General features: G+C 41.0%; 1 protein-coding gene across 4 annotated transcripts; it reads left to right on the top strand.

The window, feature by feature from the left end:
- Nucleotides 1–1,373: 1,373 nt before the first annotated feature.
- Nucleotides 1,374–17,045, top strand: ptger2a (prostaglandin E receptor 2a (subtype EP2)). Of its 4 annotated transcripts, XR_014621704.1 has the most exons (5): nt 1,374–1,525; nt 2,209–2,273; nt 3,604–4,521; nt 13,150–14,042; nt 14,207–17,045. XR_014621704.1 is itself a non-coding variant. In XM_084347610.1 (4 exons), exons 3-4 carry the CDS (start codon nt 3,694–3,696, stop codon nt 13,456–13,458), a joined length of 1,137 nt encoding a protein of 378 aa, XP_084203736.1. In that variant the 5' UTR covers nt 1,374–1,525; nt 2,209–2,273; nt 3,604–3,693; the 3' UTR covers nt 13,459–17,045. The 4 variants fall into 4 exon arrangements, 3 of the variants coding, with proteins under 3 accessions (XP_084203736.1, XP_084203738.1, XP_084203737.1); XM_084347610.1 differs by having other exon boundaries at nt 13,150–17,045; XM_084347612.1 differs by having other exon boundaries at nt 2,209–2,269; nt 13,150–17,045.
- The last annotated feature ends 1,827 nt before the right edge of the window (nt 17,046–18,872 follow it).

Consider the following 18,872-nt stretch of genomic DNA (forward strand, 5'->3'; position numbering starts at 1 on the left):
GACAGAAAGACGTCTTCCACCCATTCGTGTACATAGAGGGTTGCGTGATACTCACAAAAACATGATAATGTTGGTTTTGGAGCCAACTTTATTTGCATGGACAGTGGGAAGACTTTCCTTGTCGCTTGTTTAGAGAAGCATTTATTATGGGACTGGAAAATGATTGAGTGTTTGCTATGCAAATTGTCTCACTCAGTCAGTTTGTACATGTGTGCTGCATAATTCAAGGTGAGTATCAGTAACAGTAATTCTGTTATCATGCAAAACACAGACAAGAGAGAGAAATAGTAGTTATTTAATGTCCTTTCTGACACAGTGGTTGTCACTGCAAAATTTTAATCATGCTAGAAATACCAAACATTTCCTGGTTTTGGTTCTCCAGTAGTAGGATATGCTGCTTTGGGCTGTTTTATACAATTTTTAATATAATATTTATGAGTTTCGGACAATTTTCTGACTATTTTCTGTTGAATAACCAATATAAAACTAATTTATGGATTAAACTATGATCAAAATAATTGTTTCAAGACTGTGCACAAATACAAAAATGTGTGCATACTCCTTTCTCCAAAAGCAAATTGTTTTCTGTGAAAATAGTAGTATAAAGCCTTTTTTGCGGCTCCAGAGGAAGCTGCATGTAATCTGATAAATTGCTGTTAGTGATGTCACTCAGTGGCTAAATTGCATTGTGGGTAATGCAGGCACCAGGTTTGCGTGGAATATAAAACATGATATGTCTGGCTCTGCTGTATCGATTTCAATCATTTGTTTTTAAACCATCTATAATGAGTCCAACAGTGTTATACGAGTACGATGAGACCAGCGGACTGCTTTTCATAACCTGGCGCCTACAGTACCCACAATGCAACTTAGCCCCTGAGTGACATCACTGGCGGCAGTTTATAAGATTACATGCAGCTTCCTGTGGAGCCACAAAACGCTTTACACTACTTTTTTCACATGTGCAGTAGTACTCCCCAACACCTGTAAACACACTGTAATGTGGAAAACTGGTGGAGTTACTCTTTAATTTAATTTGGACATTAATCCCACAGTATGTAATTTCTGTCGCTGCGGGATGTTTTCCTGCAGAACAATAATTACTATATTTAAAATAAATATGTATTCAATTGTACTACTACTACTACTTATAATAAGTGACATGTTTAGTGTATCATGATGACAGATTGCTCCATACTTGGTACTCCCAGTAGTATTTTGTAGTAGTTTTGGGTTGATGCTTGCAGTTTATCACACAGCTCCAGCCTGCACGCAGAAAGCTGGGGGGGTTGTACCCATTTCTCGTGACGTCACCGCATCATTCCCTGTACCCCGGGTCCATTCATGCCCGCCTCATCACAGTGCCGCGCGCCTCGCCCTCTCCACACCTCACCTTTAAACCGGAGCGGCGTCAGAAGTGAAACTGAGGATACGTTGGGATTTATTTCTTCTACTTCTTCTGAGACTCAGTCTGGACTTCATAACACGGACATAAACACATCGCGCGGAGCAAGTTATTAAACAGGTGAGAAGTTCGCTGTGTGGATGCGTCCACGCGGACGTGACAGGCAGCTGCTGCCTCGCGCTGTTTTTGTCAGCCGGGGCGACCTTAAAGCGAAACTCTGTTTAGAAAATGTCAAATTTGCTTGCTGACTAAAAACGCCTCCGCGGTCAGAGATAGACGTTATTTGTTTTGTATGTCTGTAGTCAATCTTCCATTCGGCATACATTGTAGACAGCCAGCAGCGTGTATTTTCAAGCAATATACAACTTTAACAAGTAGTTACTTCTGTCTGTTGTCTCATTTATCAACACGTTTTGTAGGCTGTACACAGACTTTTTCAAACTCGATTCAGTGCATTTAATTTAGCCGAACTTCAGACCTGTTTCTGTCTTAATGGACAAGTGGTGCTGCTTACTCTTAGTTTGTGCTCACAAGCAAGAAACCCTGAATTTGTCCGTTTTTTAAAGGTAATCTGGTATTATTCCAAACGAAAGAACGTGTCTCACGTCCTTACACGTCTGATTACACGGTATTATCCCGCTAATATCACCGCTGACATAAAATCTCCCTTAATCTCTGTGAAACGCATCCAGCTGCCCGCTGACCCAACACCTGGACACATCTGTCAGAGCTCTCAGCTGTTTTTTGAGGCGAACATTTCACGTTTTCACAGTTAATAAGTGTCTTTTTTTGGACCGATCCAGTGACATTTGGAGCCCTGTACTCCAGCAGGCGTCACCACAGCGGACACGTTGGACAGAGCAAGTAGGTGAGTCAGTTATCTGGCTTTTACACACCCACTGAAAAAGTGAAGGCACATGCAGGTCATGCAAGTGGAACATATGTTTAATGTTATGCAGGCTTATATTTACAGCACACTCATAAACCCAAGAGGGAATCTGAGCAGAAAATTCAGTGTGAAAACTTGGATCACAGCTTCTGAAAGTTCACCCGGTCAGCTGATATCTGTTAAGCCGTGAGACAGAAGGGGAACAACTTTGGGTTTCACAACTCCCAAACCCACAATGAAGCACAGTTGAAGCCCTGGAATTTTTCAGTGTATGCAAAATGTCCCTTTTTTATGTGAGAAAGATGTTGTTGCGGCTTTTCTGTGTATGTAGGGGATCAGCGAAGAAGAATTAAAGTGATGTGTGTAGTCAGAGCTGTTGACATCTAGTCAAAACAGTGTCAGTGAAAGTCAAAGGAGACTAGTAAACATCTTTCGCAAATGATGCAGGATCCCTTTGGGCTTATGAGAAAGTAAACAAATGTTGTGGCCAGTAAGTGTAATTTTTTAAATGCTGGAACATTTGAACAGCATTAAATCGTGACCTTCGCTAAAGTTCACCCAGAATTTAATTTACTCAGGAGCCAAGATCTTGAGTTTGATGATAGGCAGATGGTCTGAAGGCTGCGACTTTGGTTAACTTCCATAATTGGCTTTGAATTCTGCGCTCGCAAGCATGAAACATGTCTGAACATAACTGAAATCAATCATCTCATTATCGAGTTTTTACCCAGAACAGAAAAGCTGTGTTGCTCAAACATTTCTCTTATTATCTCCCGCAGCAGTTAAAGGTTATTTTCATTATCGATGAATCTGAAGACTGTTTTCTCAGTTGATCAAGATCAATCAAACATTTTTCTTATAACTCCCCACAGCTAAAGGTGATATATTCAAATTGTCAGAGCAAACCCAAAGTTTACTTTCACACATGATGAAGAAAAGCATGCTCATATTCAGGTTCACATTATTTTTATTTTGGGTTACTATTAGAATAGGTTTACATGCATTAATGCTCAAAAATCACATTTTTCTCATACTGTCCAGTGAAAACGCTCTGTTTCCGCTCTTGTCTCTTTAAGGCCCCTTTCCTGAAAACCCAGGCTGCTCTGATTGGTCAGCTCAGACACGCCTGAGCCATCAGCACTAACAACAGAGCAGCTTTGCTAAATGCATTTTTTTTACAAGGATCTCCACAGTGAAAGAAACTTTGTCTGTCACTGGAGGAGAGGAAAAGAAAGTGTTATTGATGAAACGACTAACTGTTGCAGCTCCACATCTCACATGCTTTCTTTCTTCCTCTCTCTTTAACCAGGATGGCTTCAGACAACTTTTTAAGGACACATTTTTGAAACGTTTGGAACCAGAGACGTATTTCTGAATTACACCCAGCCAGCATTCAGCCATGGGGAATCCAGAAAACGACACGTGCCACAGCAAGCTATTCATCGATCCCCCCACGACCCAGACGATCAGTGCCATCATGTTTGCTGCAGGCATCATTGGCAACGTGGCCGCCCTGGTGATCCTGGAAGTCCGGCGCTGTAGAGACTCGAGGAATGGGGGTGGGCGCCGGCGTTCGCTGTTTCACATCCTCATCACATCGTTGGTGGTCACGGACCTTGCAGGCACCTGCCTCGTCAGCCCGCTGGTGCAGCTGTCGTATAACCAGAACACCACCTTGGTGGGGATGTCGCCTACGTCTGACAGCGCGTGTCAATACTTCGGCGTGAGCATGACCTTCTTCAGCCTCGCCACCATGTCGCTTCTCTTCACTACGGCACTAGAAAGATGCCTTGCCATTGGGTACCCCTACCTGTACAACAGGCATGTCACCAAGAAATGTGCCTATATCACGATCCCAGTGGTGTTTATATTATGTACATTATTCTGTCTCCTCCCTTTTGCGGGATTTGGTAAATATGTACAATACTGCCCCGGGACATGGTGTTTCATTGACATGAACCCGAAAATAAAGATCCACCGGGTCTACGCCAACCTGTATGCCACTGTGATGCTCGTGCTGGTTCTGGCTATCGTGACGTGCAACGGGTTTGTGGTGTACCAGCTGTTTAAGATGTACCAGCGTCGTAGGAGGAACGGCGGCTCGGTGATATCGACCACAAGATGCCACAAGGAGCGCAGGTCGACGTCCATGGCTGAGGAGGTGGAGCATCTCATCCTGTTGGTCTTCATGACCATCATCTTCATCATCTGCACACTGCCCCTGGTGGTAAGATGGCAGCAAAACACTCACATGCATGCTTTAAAATACACACAAGAAGATTTAAGATGAGTGGGGTGAATTCACTCTGTAAGGTCCGACTGAGTGCAACAAGTGTCTTTAAATTGTGTTGTGTTGGTCGTGGGGTGTGTTTAAATCTGCCATCTGCTTTAAGACGGTACTCAGACTCGGTATCAGCAGATATATATTAGATATTATATTACAATATTGGAGGACCTGTATCAGAATCAGGACTGAAAATTGAATAAATCACTAATTCAATTTCTTTGAGCAAAGAGGTGATGACTACGTTGTGTGATAAACTATATTTTCTTTAGTTTTCAGTTCCCTAATGTGATCACAGTTGAAAGATAAAGCAAACCGCTGTCACCTGAGCAGACACAATAAACACAGTCTGCTGTGATACACATCTGCGTGCAACTGTGTATCTGCACTTGTGACATTTTGTGGGCTATTCATAAATAATACAATGGACTATGGGCTGTTCTGTTGTAGACAGGAAACACTCTATCAGTGCCATTCACAGCGTGTCTGACTCAGCTGCTTATTTGATGCAATAGGTATTAAATATAGATATAATGTCATTGTAGTGGTTAATCTACTCAGATATTCAGACTTTTTGGGTTTTAAAGGGAAATATTAATCACTGTAAAAAACCAGATGTTACATTTTTTTCATTTTAATGGAACTTCCCAGTCCACAGTGACAAACACTCTGTATTTTTCCAAAGAAAACAATAAATGCTTATTCAGGTGGAGAGTCCAGTCACTAGAAACATCTTTGACATTATTTTTAACAGTTATTTTTCATCTTTCTGTTAATAATTATACTACATTTTCGAATTTGTTTAACTCAAACTCTTACAACATGCACCTTTAAGGTTGAATTATGCAAAATCATTTATTATTATAATTTATAATTATCATAAATGCCTAGAATTTTGGTTTTTAGTCTGAGAGAACTAGTTTTTGTGTGGTGTTCGTTAAAATTACATGTGCAAAATGGTCAGTGTCCCTAATTAGAGCTGCAGGTAATAGGTATCTTCATCAAAGATTAATCAGATGACATTTTCTCAATTAATTGATCCTTTTTGTCTATAAAATGTCAAAAAAAAAGCTCTTTATGAATTCCCAGACCCCAACAACAGTCCAAAACCCCTAAACATTCAGTTAACTATCTACTGTTTTTAAAAAAAAACAGCTGAAACAATTATTCAATTATCAAGTTAGTTTCCAATGAATTAATCAATGAGTGCAGCGATATTTCTAGAAAAACACCATCCAACAGAGCTGATTGTTAACGTGAAACTCCACCATACCGACGGCAAACTGCTTTATTGTAAATGCTCTTTGAAGAGTCCAGGATTTAATCAGTTTTGTCATCAGGAAACAATTTGGGCAGAGACCATAATGAGAAGATGGATAAGGGATCTTTGTGAAGATCTGTAATTATACATTTGGTCTCAAATGCAGCAACAACAACAAAAAACCCTGCTGTGACTGATGGCTAACTGGGGGATAATAATCATTGACCATGCCTGTTAGATGCTCCAATGATGGACTGCGTTAACGATTTAATGACATCGACCCCATCGCAGGAGAACAGCCACTAAATGATTTGGTCCAGTAGATTAATGAATCACACACAAGGGATGTATAAACTGATAACACATGCACTGCAGAGGAAACTTTTTGAGATTTAAAACAGGATTCTGATTGGCTGATGTCAGTGCTGGCAAGAAGGTAATGTTGGCGTATTTCTAATGTTGATACACGAGCCAGAAAGTTGATATTGGCTCGATGGATGGACAAACCAAAGTACAATTTCTACCCACAAATGGCTCATTATCCAAACTGTGAGCCATTATGCTGTACGACCCCTGAGTCATCTGTTTGTGAGCCCCCTCAGTTCTCAAAAGTGTCACTTTGGATCTCAAATTGAAAATCAATATTACTTTCCCAGCAGGATATGATTTTTTGTGCACTTTATTTTAGCAGTAATGGGCCAAAGTGCCATCTCGTGCTCTGCGGCATCTCAGCCGTGGCTCGAGTCGTCTGCTCTGCCAAATACTGCAGCGTACTTAATAGCATCCACAAACACAGACCACATGAAGACAGAAGCAATTGGACGACCTCTGTTTCCTCACTGAATGGAGTCTTTTATAGAGTCAGTCACAGTTTAGCAGCCATTCAAATCAATAAACAGAGCATCTTTTGATACAAGTCTTTATTTCTTGAAAGCATAATGGGATACAATTTCTTAGAAACTCTGAGTCAGTACTACTTGATGAACTCATAATGTTTGTTCATTTCTATTACCTCCTATTGTGGTGAGGAAAATGAATTCGCCAGACAGCTGCTGCCCAAACAGAGAATCATCTACAGGCCGTTTACAGCAAAGATGGTTATATATGATGGTTGATGTCATTAAATTGTCCTCCACTGGACACCAGTACACTATGTACCAGGTGCACTCCACTGTAGGCAGGTAAAGGACGCTGGTATCAGCTTTCCACATTGGCTCTTTTCACTTCCTCATCAACAGGCTGAATGAAACAGATGACTCGGGTACAACAGTGAGGGTAAACAAGGACGGACAGAAAGGACAGAACACTGACGGACGGCAGATCCTTTCTCCTCTCCCGTGGTATTAGCAGGACTCAAAAAAGTAAAAGTTGAACACCTAAAATACATCCATATACCGTATATATAAATCAGTATATACAGTATCTACCTGGCAGTATTATATGACAAAAACAATTGTCTACTAGAGCTCAGTGCTAAATATATCAAGCTAACTCTACTCAAACGTGGAAGCTAGTCAGCCGTTTGTGTTGAAATCAGCAGGAGAGCTAGTTAGCTGTTAGCGTTTAGCGGCTGGCGGGCAGCATAGTTCTGCGGCGTTGTTTAAAAGGAGTTAACTGCTAACGAACGGAGCTAAACGAGCTAAGAGAGTGAACAGCTTAACGAACAGCAGGAACGTGAAGAGTTAACAGCGACAACGCAACAAGTTTAGAGTGGTTTGGCCAAGAGAGCTAACAGCTAATGAATTGAATAGAGGTAACACAGCGAATAGCTAAAGTCAAAGCAGGACTGTGAGTTTCTATTCAGAATAACGGCCTTAAACAGTGAACTGCAGTTTAATGTGAGAACAAAACTAGTTCACAGTGGCTTGGCTACAGGGCTAATTGAGCTAACGAAGCCAAAAGCTAACCACAAAGCAGAACTGAGAGTTATAGTGCAGAGGAACATGAAGCCTCAAACAGGGATCTGCAGTTTAATGAGACAAGAAGTTTATAGTTGATTTAGTCAGTCTGGTAGGTTCAGAAACAAGTTCAGAAAAAGCATCCATTTGCTTTGTTGGGTAGACATTCTTGTTCTTGTTCTTTATTTTTAAAGCACTCTTGATTTCAAATTTGTGGCGAGAAGGTCTTTGTCTTGTGCCTGCACAAGTCAGTGCGTTGGTCCTTTGATTTATTAGGCTGCTTATCAGCGTCTTCATGTCCATTATCTCCGGCTATTAGCCTGTCTTACCTTCTCTGGATCAGATATCCAGTGAGGGTCACCAGACCTTTCACCACTGCAGGCAGAAGTCATCATAACATTAACGTCAGCCAGACATGATAAATTATTTTTGTAATGGGAGTCCTGTGTCATGCATACTAGTGAATCACTTACCTGCGGCTGTGACGTTAGCCTCTCCTCCATATTTCCGCTGAACGGCCACATTGACCTATTGGCAGACGTTTCCATTTGTTGCCCCGCACTAAGATGAGGAAAAATGTACCTATTGCCATTTTACATTTTCATTGTTGTGGTGCCGGAGCCAGGCCTTATATAGGACCTCAGTGGCCTCTTCAAAGATGCAGAGGAGAAGTCTGTAATTTGAGACATTTGCTGTGTTGGTGGGGACAAACGTGAGCTGCTGCTCAGAGAAAAGTGCTCTTACAGCTCGCTGAAGACTGACATGACATGAAACCTTACTATTGATTAATTACGTGCTTGTACTTTGACTTTTGTAAATTCTGATCGTCAGGCACATGAACTGAACGTCGTGCTCTTTCACTTCTAACCATCTGTGAGTTTTCACACGTACACTATCACCAACATTGTGTAAGTTTAGCTTGACCTTTCAGATAAATTGCTCATGTACGCATAGAGAAATGCTGAGGTGGCCCACACATGTCTAAATCAGTTTGTACTGCGGCCAAGAACAGCAAACCGAAAGTCCAGTACAGATAACCAACCACACCGTGTTACGGAAGTTAGTTAGTTTGTTGCCTAAAACAATTTGAATCTTACACATTGCCCCTTTAAAACTCCTTTTTAAAGAGTTCACACTCTAACACAGCCTACAGTTAATTATAATTCACAGGATTGTGTATATTTGCTAACTAGCTACATCTGATAGCATCTGTCAGTGACTAAATGTCTAGAATTGCGTATTTGCAGTGTTAGAGTGGGAAGCTAGTTGCTGCTGTGGTTCAGCAGTAACTAGTATCATTCATTTGTATAAAGACTTACAAGATACTAGGTAGATTTATTAAGATTTAGATTAATGATGAGATTATTCATTAAGATTAAGATGTGTTTTATACTGGTTTGGTGGTCTTCCTCAGCTCCTCAAGATAAACCGTTCTTACCAATGCATAATTTATCAAGAGCCGTATATAAACACTGGCGGGGTGACTGCCAGTAATGCGATGCTACAATCTGTGGTCGGGATATCTGACAGAGACACACACACAGATCATATCGCATTTTTCTGCAAGTATGAAACTGCGTGCTTACGTGTTCGTGTGCATGACGTGCCTGCGGTTCTTTGTGACTGCATTAAAAATTTTAATGGCTAGAAAATAGCTAGAAAGAGACATATTGATGGAGAGGTAGAGTGAAAGGATCACATTTCAATACAGTTATGTGATCTGAGTGGTGCAGCTGATTCTAAGATTTTAGGTTTTTTGCATTATATGCAAACAGGATGCAATTCCTTGAAAACTAAACCCACACTGAGGGCAATGTGTTGTTCTCCGAGGATCACCTCCTTGCAGACACTTTGAATTAACACTTTTATTACGCTTCCTGTCTGCCCCCGAGAGAGGAGAGCAAACACGGGGTTCACAGTGTGAGTTGGATTTCACGGCTGAGCCAGGATAAACCAAAAAAATCTGTCTCCACATGCGCACACAAGCCTCCGCCTACATTGTTTTTGTCTCACACACACATGGCAAGGCCTGGCACTAATCACAGTAATGATCCCATGCGGTTTTAAAACAACATTAGCATGATTAGCATGGAGGTGTTCCACACCTCAAGAGAAAACACATACCACATTTCTTGTATGAGTCATTTCAAAGTCATTTGATTTGTAAGAGTTCTTACAATTTAGTTTATTTGTTATTATTTTTGAGCTTTATGCAATTATTTTGTTGTTAGGGTTATGAAACAATAACCGTTCCCCTGCAGTAAAATTCTGGAAAACGGAGTATTTAACAGCTTTCTCACCCATCAAACTAATGGCTGGTGATGTACTCTCAAGAGAGACTCTTAAGTGCCTTTTGCAGCTGTGCCGGTGGCTGGGAAAGCCCAAAAAAAAAAAGCAATTAGTCTTCATGGTAACAATTCAGCCACTGGGTTGTGAGACTGAGCAACAGGAAATTGGCCTAATGAGTCTGGCGTGACGATGCTTGCGCAAACATCGGCATGTTGGGAAATTTGGTGCTTTTAAGAGTCAAACCTGAGTCAGTAGAGAAGAAATAACTTTATAATGGAACGAGGAATAGGAAAGAGTACGAGGAGAGAGATGGTGGTAAAACTGCAAGAGAAAAAAAAGGGTGGGTAGAAGGATGAAGTTAGAAAAGGGAAAGAGAACGGGAAATGTCACAGAAGGGAATAATACGTTTTCAGTGAATAGATCGACTTTACAATCTGCTTTAAGGTCACTTTTCCCATCGCATTTAACTGGATATTGTTCCTGTCTGACCCCCAGAAAGTCCAGCAGCAGGAATTTCTAAACCTGTGAACTAGTCACAGCTTCCATGGATTGTATTAATATGCTGGTTCCCAACCTTGTGGCCATCAGCTCGGGGAGTTTACTGTTTTTCAGTTCAGCCAATCGCCACAGTAGCTGTTTTCGCTCACGTATTTTAGCCACAGAGGAGGAACTAATAAATGAAATCAGCTGCTCATACTTGGCCCTCAGTCGCGTTAATAAAAACAGCCATATTAAAAAGCTGTTTCCTTTTATAAAGGTCAAAGACTTTGTAATAAAGCAGGCATTTGCAGTCGCAGAAGAACACACGTCACACCAGTGTGCTTGCATGTGAGATATAGTGAAGGGGAATTTAGATTTTTATCTTTCCAGTGTTGATTGTTTGGAAAAAGGCTGAAGGCGAAACAAATTCATGACTTCACAAGAAAGAGGATCATTCCCGAAACGGTTTCTGGTCTACGAGGGCAAAACCCAGATACCAAATTTGGTCAAAACAGAGTTAAGATAAGATTAAAAAAAAAAAAAAAGGACCTCTTGACTTCTGTTTCACATGATAAAATGTTAATGTTAATGTTAATGTTAGCTGCTTCAAGTCAAAGCTCGCTGATACGGTAGTCTAGGCTAGCATTAGCTAAAGATATATTCACTTACTTTTTTGCGAGCTCTTGTCTCAAATAAAAAAATACAAATTCTGACAAACGAACATTTTAGTCATTTATTTATCTATCCCAGATAAATGAGCCAGTAGCTAAAGAGCAATTTATCTGGAAAAAGAAAACAGCTCAACTTCAGCTAACACAAGATAACTAGACTAGCATAGCGAGGTAGCAATAACTGCCATCTAGTGAATTTCACAGTTTGTTGAGGTTAAAGTACCTTAAAATCACATAGACAAGAAAACTGAGACATTTAAACACATGTATGAACTATGAATAATCAATATAGTGGGGGAAATATGTTTGGCAAGGTATTGATTGACGAAATCATTTCAGTTTATTAGGCACAAATTCTGGTTAAATCAAGTTCAAAATACTTTCCTGGTCCAAGAGAGTAAAATTAGATTTTGCAGCTCCCAAGGCCTCTATTTTACCATTTTAACAGGCTGTAAATGTTCAGTGATTCAAAACCTGGAAGCTCTCCTCAATACCAACAGAGAGAAATGTTTGTTCACAAGTCAGATTATGTCAGAAGCACTAGACATTTCCATTAGCGTACGAACATCCTGTGATATATGACAGTAAAAATGAACAACAATCCTCATTTCACAACAAGGATTCTTTCCTAATCTGTGCATCTTAGTCGGTAAACCGACTCAGCTGGATATCAGCATGGGAATCTCTATTTGACTTGGCCGGAGAAATTCAAACATCTGCCTCTCAGCCTTTCCTCAAACCATAAAGTACACACATGGTCACAGTCTCGATTATTTATCGGCTGCCTGTGTTTGCCTCTGAAAAAGCAAACAAAATTATGCTGAGGGTAATTCAAGTGTCCCCTTTGAATTAGGACATCACTCCGTTCTCTGCAAACATCCTGTGTGTGCTGGGATCAACAGCGTGTCAGAGGATGGTATAAGGAAGTGTGCATTCAGCCGAAAATTCATAAGTGACTTTTTACAGTTATTGTGAGCAAACACATATTTAAACTAAGTACACACTCACTCCACTTACCTCTGCAAACAGTCAGACATGTTAGCTTAGTGACAGCTTTTGCTCGTCTTGCAGCATATTTATTATAATCTTTGGAAACCAAGTGGAAATATTGTTATTTAACATAAAAAGCTTTGCAGTAAGTCTATGTGTATTTTTCCTCATCCCTCCCAAAATTCAAAAATGAAAATAAGTCATAAATATGGAAGATAATCAACGCCGCATTTGTGTTTTATCCGCGCTAGTCTTATGGCTCTAGGGTCGACCTTGTCCAGTACTTTAGTTTGTTATTGAAGGAAATGAACAGTTAATCCCCACATTGAAAAGCGAAAGCTACCAAAGAAATGTCTTGACGCAAAGTTTCAAACCTCAAAGCATTTCTCAGGCAAACAAAAATTAAAATAATGACAAACAAGATGTGGTTGCCATGGGATCTGGGCAAATACGAGGACCAGGGGATGTAAAATACATGGATACACTCCATTTATCTGTATGCCAGTTGTTGGTATACAGTTATTGACCTGCACTTTAAATGCTTTCCTGGACTGTGATGACATTTATGATGGCTGCTACACTTGATTTCAGGCTGTTGTTTTATCTTACTGCACTGGCAGGATCAGAAACAAAGAAAAGGTTACTGGTCACAGAGATGTCCCACTTCCTCTTTCATGCATTCAAACAACACCGTGTGCCCAACACTGGGATTCACATCAATCAGCAACCCTGGCATTTAAGGGACTTTTAAACCAAACATGCATGATGAATCCCCCATATCAGGCTGTCCCACTAATCCCCTAAACTGGTCCCAGTCGTCATCTGTTACTGATGCTATAGAGGGGTTAGTGTTAAACCAGGATGTTGGCTAGGATGTGGGTGTCATGTTGGTGTAAGCAGAGGGATCATACAACAACAGCTAATTCAACACCCAATCTCTTTCTTCCCTCTCCTCGCCTCTCCTCTCCTGTCCATCTCTCAGTTCCGAGTGTACATCAACTCCGTCTGGACTGACACAGAGTCTCACAGATTGGATCTGATCGCCCTCCGCTTCATCTCCGTGAACTCCATCATCGACCCCTGGGTCTTTATCCTCCTCTCCCCCAGCGTGCTGCACTTTTGCTGGTCCTCGGTCTGCAGGGGCCCTGTGGGAATCTCCAGGGGTTCGGTGTTTAAATCATCGCTGGCCAATTCACCAGCTGACCTGGAACTGGCTCGCCCATCGGCGAACTCCAACGGTCATTTCCACACTGCAGAAACTCTACCCACTGCGGAAACTCTATTACAATAACAGTATTTTATTATTTGATATTTATATTTATTTGACACAGGATTGAACAGTGTGTTCTGCTTCAGTGGAGAGGTTTTGTGGACCACAACATCTCTCCCAACGCGTGTGGACTTTCTTATCTATTTATGGGGTGTTTCCATTAGATAATGCCTCTTTCTGTTTGACTGATAAACACATCAGTTCTAACAGCTGGTGGCCGCCTCCTGCCATTTACAGGGTGTTTCCAGCCATTTGCATTTTGAGCTGAGTTTATGCATGTCGAATGCATACTGACTCCTCTAGAGCTTCATATTCTAAGTGTAAAAGCTCAATGTTTTGCAACATTTGCTGCTTATGTTTTATGCCAATGAAATACATGAATGAAAAGGCTGCTGACGGGAACTGGCAAAAGAAAGACTTTATCCAGATTCTGTAATGATCTGGAATTGAAAAAACTGCAAGATCTTCTGTCTACATTGTATTGAACAAAGATGTCCGGTTGGAGAAGCTTGTGCAAGGAGATGTGAAAGATGTCAACATACTAAAGACACTCGTGGATAGAAATGGGACCAGCCTCCATTACAGGATGAACAGTGAAAGAAGAGGTAACCAATGACTTAAATGTTCAATATTATGCTCATCTTCAGGTTCATACTTTCATTTTGGGTGTCTACTAGAAAATGTTTACATGCTTTATCGTTCAAAAAACACATTATTTTTCTCATACTGCAGCACCTCTATTCACCCTATTTGTGCCTGTCTCTTTAAGGCCCTCCCACTCCTGAAAAGCCTCTGATTGGTCAGCTCTCACAGGCCTGGGCAGGCTCCACCCACAGTGTTTTCACATCAGCTCTTCCTGTGTTTTGGCAATCATGGCTGGCGGTGACTGGATAGTTGTGACATCACGACCTTACTAAAGTCCCGACGGCTCGTTTGAAGGCAGCTTCTGAATACGGGCCGTGAACATTTCTCTGTGGATTGACATTTTGACATTTCACGGCATTCATATAGCACCAAGACCGGCTTTATAATATAAAAAGACATGTAAATCTCACTTTCTACACTATGTGACCTTTAAGGTCCTGCTGTACGTGCCCCTCGCCGATTTCAATGCTGCTTTCCAAACGGTTGTTATTGGGCGTTTTCGTTACCTGCCATTAGCATGCAGTTGAATAGAGCACAGTCAAAGAACAGCCTGCATGGAGCCTATATCAGGTTACATGAATTAAAACCAAGATAAACTTAATGACGCACCAACATAAAGTAAGCGCATTCAGATCAATTGGGATCACAATGCTCATGTATTAAGGTAGCTTGGCGGGGTAGCTCAAATATTTGATAGATATTTGGGGCATCACTTTCTCTTTAAAGCACTGTGGCTCATCATCTTGAGAACATTATCTTTGCGTTACCTCTGACCTTTACCTCTTAACCCCTGGCCTTAATCTCTGGTCTGCTTTGGTAACCTCTGCCCTCACACTCCAATCAGATTCCTGCTGGAGAGGTCAAAAGGCGACATGCCTGAGAGAGTTTCTGGTGCACAAGATAGTCAAAGGGTGGGCGGGAGAGAGCGATAAACAAAAAGGGTGTTGATTGTAGTGACCAGATTTCATTTATATTGACATGTACAGTATGTAGCAGTTAATAGATGCGTATTTCATATGAAACAGCAGTTACTTCTTGACTTGAAAACTTCTGCTTCTCACATTATCTGGTTTAAATACTGAATGATGATAGCGCCCATTTTAACAAATGATGGTACTTTTTGAAGAGCATGCTACCTCCTTAAACAACACATAACAAACTTCAACAAATCATGTTTTTTTTTTTAATCTTTCAATTATTAGTATTAAAAGACAAACTTGAGTTAAGTCTGTCTTTCCGGGATGAAAACATGCCGGAGCTGAAATTAAAGGTGCCCCGTGGCGTTTTCCTGTAAACAAACAAAGTCATGTTTACACTTAGTCTGTCATTGGAATAGCCCGAATCCCTTTGGCAGTAATGTGTATCTCATCACCAGTGCTCATGCATGTGTGTCCTCTTGAGCATGGAGAATATAAACAAAACAGGGAGCCACATGTCAAAAACTCCACATGGTACCTTTAACTGTTTGGCTGCAGTTGAATTATAATTATCATTCAGTTAAATATAAGTCGTAATCAATTAATAACCCAATAATCTCATTTGCAGTACATAAATTGTTTGTTACCCTTTAAAAAGTACCATGTTTTGCTTTCATTTTGTGCCATGAATCAGTTCTCAGTCAGTTGGGACAGAGCTCTTACTCAACTTTATAATTTTCCCTCTGTATCATGCCTCATTTTCTTTTGCCAGGCACTTTGTTCTGTCCCGTTGCCCGTAAGTTATTTGGAAACTAACGCCCCTAATTTTTTATCCAGCAACTTAACGACTTAAAGTGCCACTGGAACTGCAGTAGTTTTACCGGGGAACATCTTGAAATGTTATTTTTATTCAACGCTTGTCTTTCCAGAGAATCACAATTCATATGGGACAATGTACGCCCACGTTAAAAAAAGAACCACTCAGAGCCCAGAAGGGAAGCGTCATGATTGCAGTCTCTGATTATCCTCATTTAATTCACGCAAGTGAAGCTGCCAACTAAAGCAAACCCAGAAAAAGCGGGTTTACGTTCAGGTCCACTTGAGCCATAGTCTCCATTACACAATGTGCAGCTGTCATGTGATCCGCCGCCCACCTACATAGCACATCGTTACGTTACAATGATGTCAGCTCTATCCGACTTGAAACCAGATGAGTTTCCTGGACGAAAAAAAAAAGAAGTAGGCAGTTTGCATACCGGTTGAAGCTACACATGGTGAGATTCCTAGTGTTTCGAATTACACAACACCACGGGGGATTCTGTCGCAGCTCCTTTCCCTTTAAAGTCAAATTTACACGGGGCTCAAGCGCTTGGCGAGAAAATAAGCTACTACAGGTTTTTGCAGGATCTCTGGTCATTTAATCTCTGGAAATAGAAAAACACTGACGCAGTTGTGTAACAGCGGGAGTCCGGTGTGAAAAACAAAAAGTACGAGGTCGGTGAAAAATGTGAGAAGAAAGTTACAAGTTCTCAACGGTCTGACATTTTGAAAGGAGGCCAGAAAATTTGGGCTGCGAGCCTTTATTTGAAAGTGTGTGTGTGTGTGTGTGTGTGTGTGTGTGTGAGTGAGAGTGTGTGTGTGTGCACAGATGATGTTGCTATTGTGATGTTGTGAGATGTTTTATTGTCTCTATTGGTCTGTTGTTGATTCTGAGCTCAGCTTAAAAATGTTCGGTGTTTACAACAGTGACTTACTGCTTCCTGTGGATGTTATGTGAGAATTGCTTTTATGTATGTATGTGTGTGTGTGTGTAGCTATAATTTGTTCAAGCTTGTGTGTGTGTGTGTGTGTGTGTGTGTGTGTGTGTGTGTGCGTGCGCGTGCGTGCGTGTGCGTGTGTCCAACAGCACTGATTTGTAATGATGTAGAATGCTAACTACCTGGATGTCTTGTACTCTGTTATTAAAAAGTACTGTACATGAAACTGAATGCACTGAGCACACAAGTATGTGCGTGTGTTTTATGGCTTGTGTAAATAAACATCTCATCCACCACATATTCTGTCCGACCTGTTTTGTAACACACACACACACACTCAGTTTGTGGATGGGCTCCAGATGTTAAGAATATAGCTGCATCTCTCATTTTGACGCGTGCGTGTTTCAGTATCTGTACGTCTGCCTTGAATTTTCCCTCCACGTCATTTTAAGACAGGCTGCTTTGTTCGGGTTTTTTTCTTCTTCCATCATTTGAACACAACACATTTCTATTGTTTAACCCAAGTAGGCCAATGTATCGAGTGTAAGCAGTGACCACAACAGCCTCCGTGGGCTTCTGACAGCACGCCAGCACACAGGAAGTCAAAAATGGGCGTGTGATCTTAGTCAGTCAGCTCTTTCGCATTGTTTTCAGCCACAGTTTAATAATCATAAATGTGTTCATCATTTTGTTGTTTTTTCTTCCTTCACGGCACCTTATTAAGAGACTGAAATGGATGGCAAATGGGAAGTACATCAACATGTACGTATTATTCATGTGATAAGATAGAAACCGCATGAATGTGTCACACATCACACCATTTCTTTTCAGTCACAACTCTGATGATGAACCACTGCAATTACTGCCTTTCGTTTGTATGCACCTGCCAACCAGTTAAGTTGCAGTCTACATCTATGTCTGTCCAAACTCACGGAGTGAAGACTTTAAAGGAATCTGTGCATTTTTTAGTCATTATATTGAATATATCTTCATTTAGAGACTATTTGACAGAGAGCCTTGTCACACGGTGCAACGACAATCAGCTGAAGCTCAGTATCAGAGAAACCTATGAGCTTGTGGTGGACCACATCAATTAAACATGTTGCTGCAAAGAAGCTACATATCTAAAACGGGATGCTTCACAAGTGTTTTCTGCAAACCACGGACACGTTCGCATTTGCACGTGTCATTGGCTGTGTTCTACAAAATGTGTCATGTTGCATGTGTATGTGGAGGGGACGCTGGTGGAGCTACATGCGAGAAGGCTGTCAGGCCAGTAACCACAGTTCAAGACAGCGCTTCAACATTTGTAAGTGTGAAACTACTGGATATTTTTCTTTTGCTTCTAAACCTAATAAGATCATTAGCACAGCGTTGTTAAAACAAAATTAGATGAGTTATTGTGTTATTTATAAACTTATTCTAGGGATTTAAACCCGGCAGCACAGAAGATCTCTGCAATCACAACAGTTTCAAGATGGACACGCAAGATTAGTGGTCACCAGTTCAGTATCCAACCAATCTCCCTTTCTGTTCCTGATTTATGGTGTTGAATGACGGCCAGAAAAGTGATTTTGCAGAACATTATGATGTTACAGTAAAGTTGATCTTTGACCTTTTGGCCATAAAGTGTCATCACTTCTTTATTTTATCCTATTTTACATGTGTGTGAAATGTTGTTATAATCAGCAAATGAATTCTTAAGTTATGGCTAAAAGCGTGTTTTTGTGAGGTCACAGTGACCTCTGACCACCAAATTCTTATCAGTTCCTCCTTGACTCCAAGTGGACGATTGTCTCTGGCATTTCCGAGACATTTCGCATTCACAAGACTCAAAAGGCTCATCTTATAACTATATCAGTGATCCAGCTGATTGTTGTCTGTACAGTGAGAAGAGGAACAACCACAGCCAAAGAAGCGTGACTGATACAGATTTACCAAGATGTAAACAAACTGGCTGCAGGCATGGTGCTGACGGACTTCATTTTCATCGGCACCTCCACCCTTTTCATGCACAACTTCCTTCCAGATTTTGCAATTTGGCCTAATGCAATTCTGACCTTTTCACTGTTAAAGCATCCTGTTTTCACCATTCACTTCCAAAGCTACACAGCTT

The sequence above is a fragment of the Pagrus pagrus genome, assembly GCF_965226575.1.
Source record: "Pagrus pagrus genome assembly, chromosome: 24".
In the NCBI taxonomy this organism is placed as follows: Eukaryota; Metazoa; Chordata; class Actinopteri; order Spariformes; family Sparidae; genus Pagrus; species Pagrus pagrus.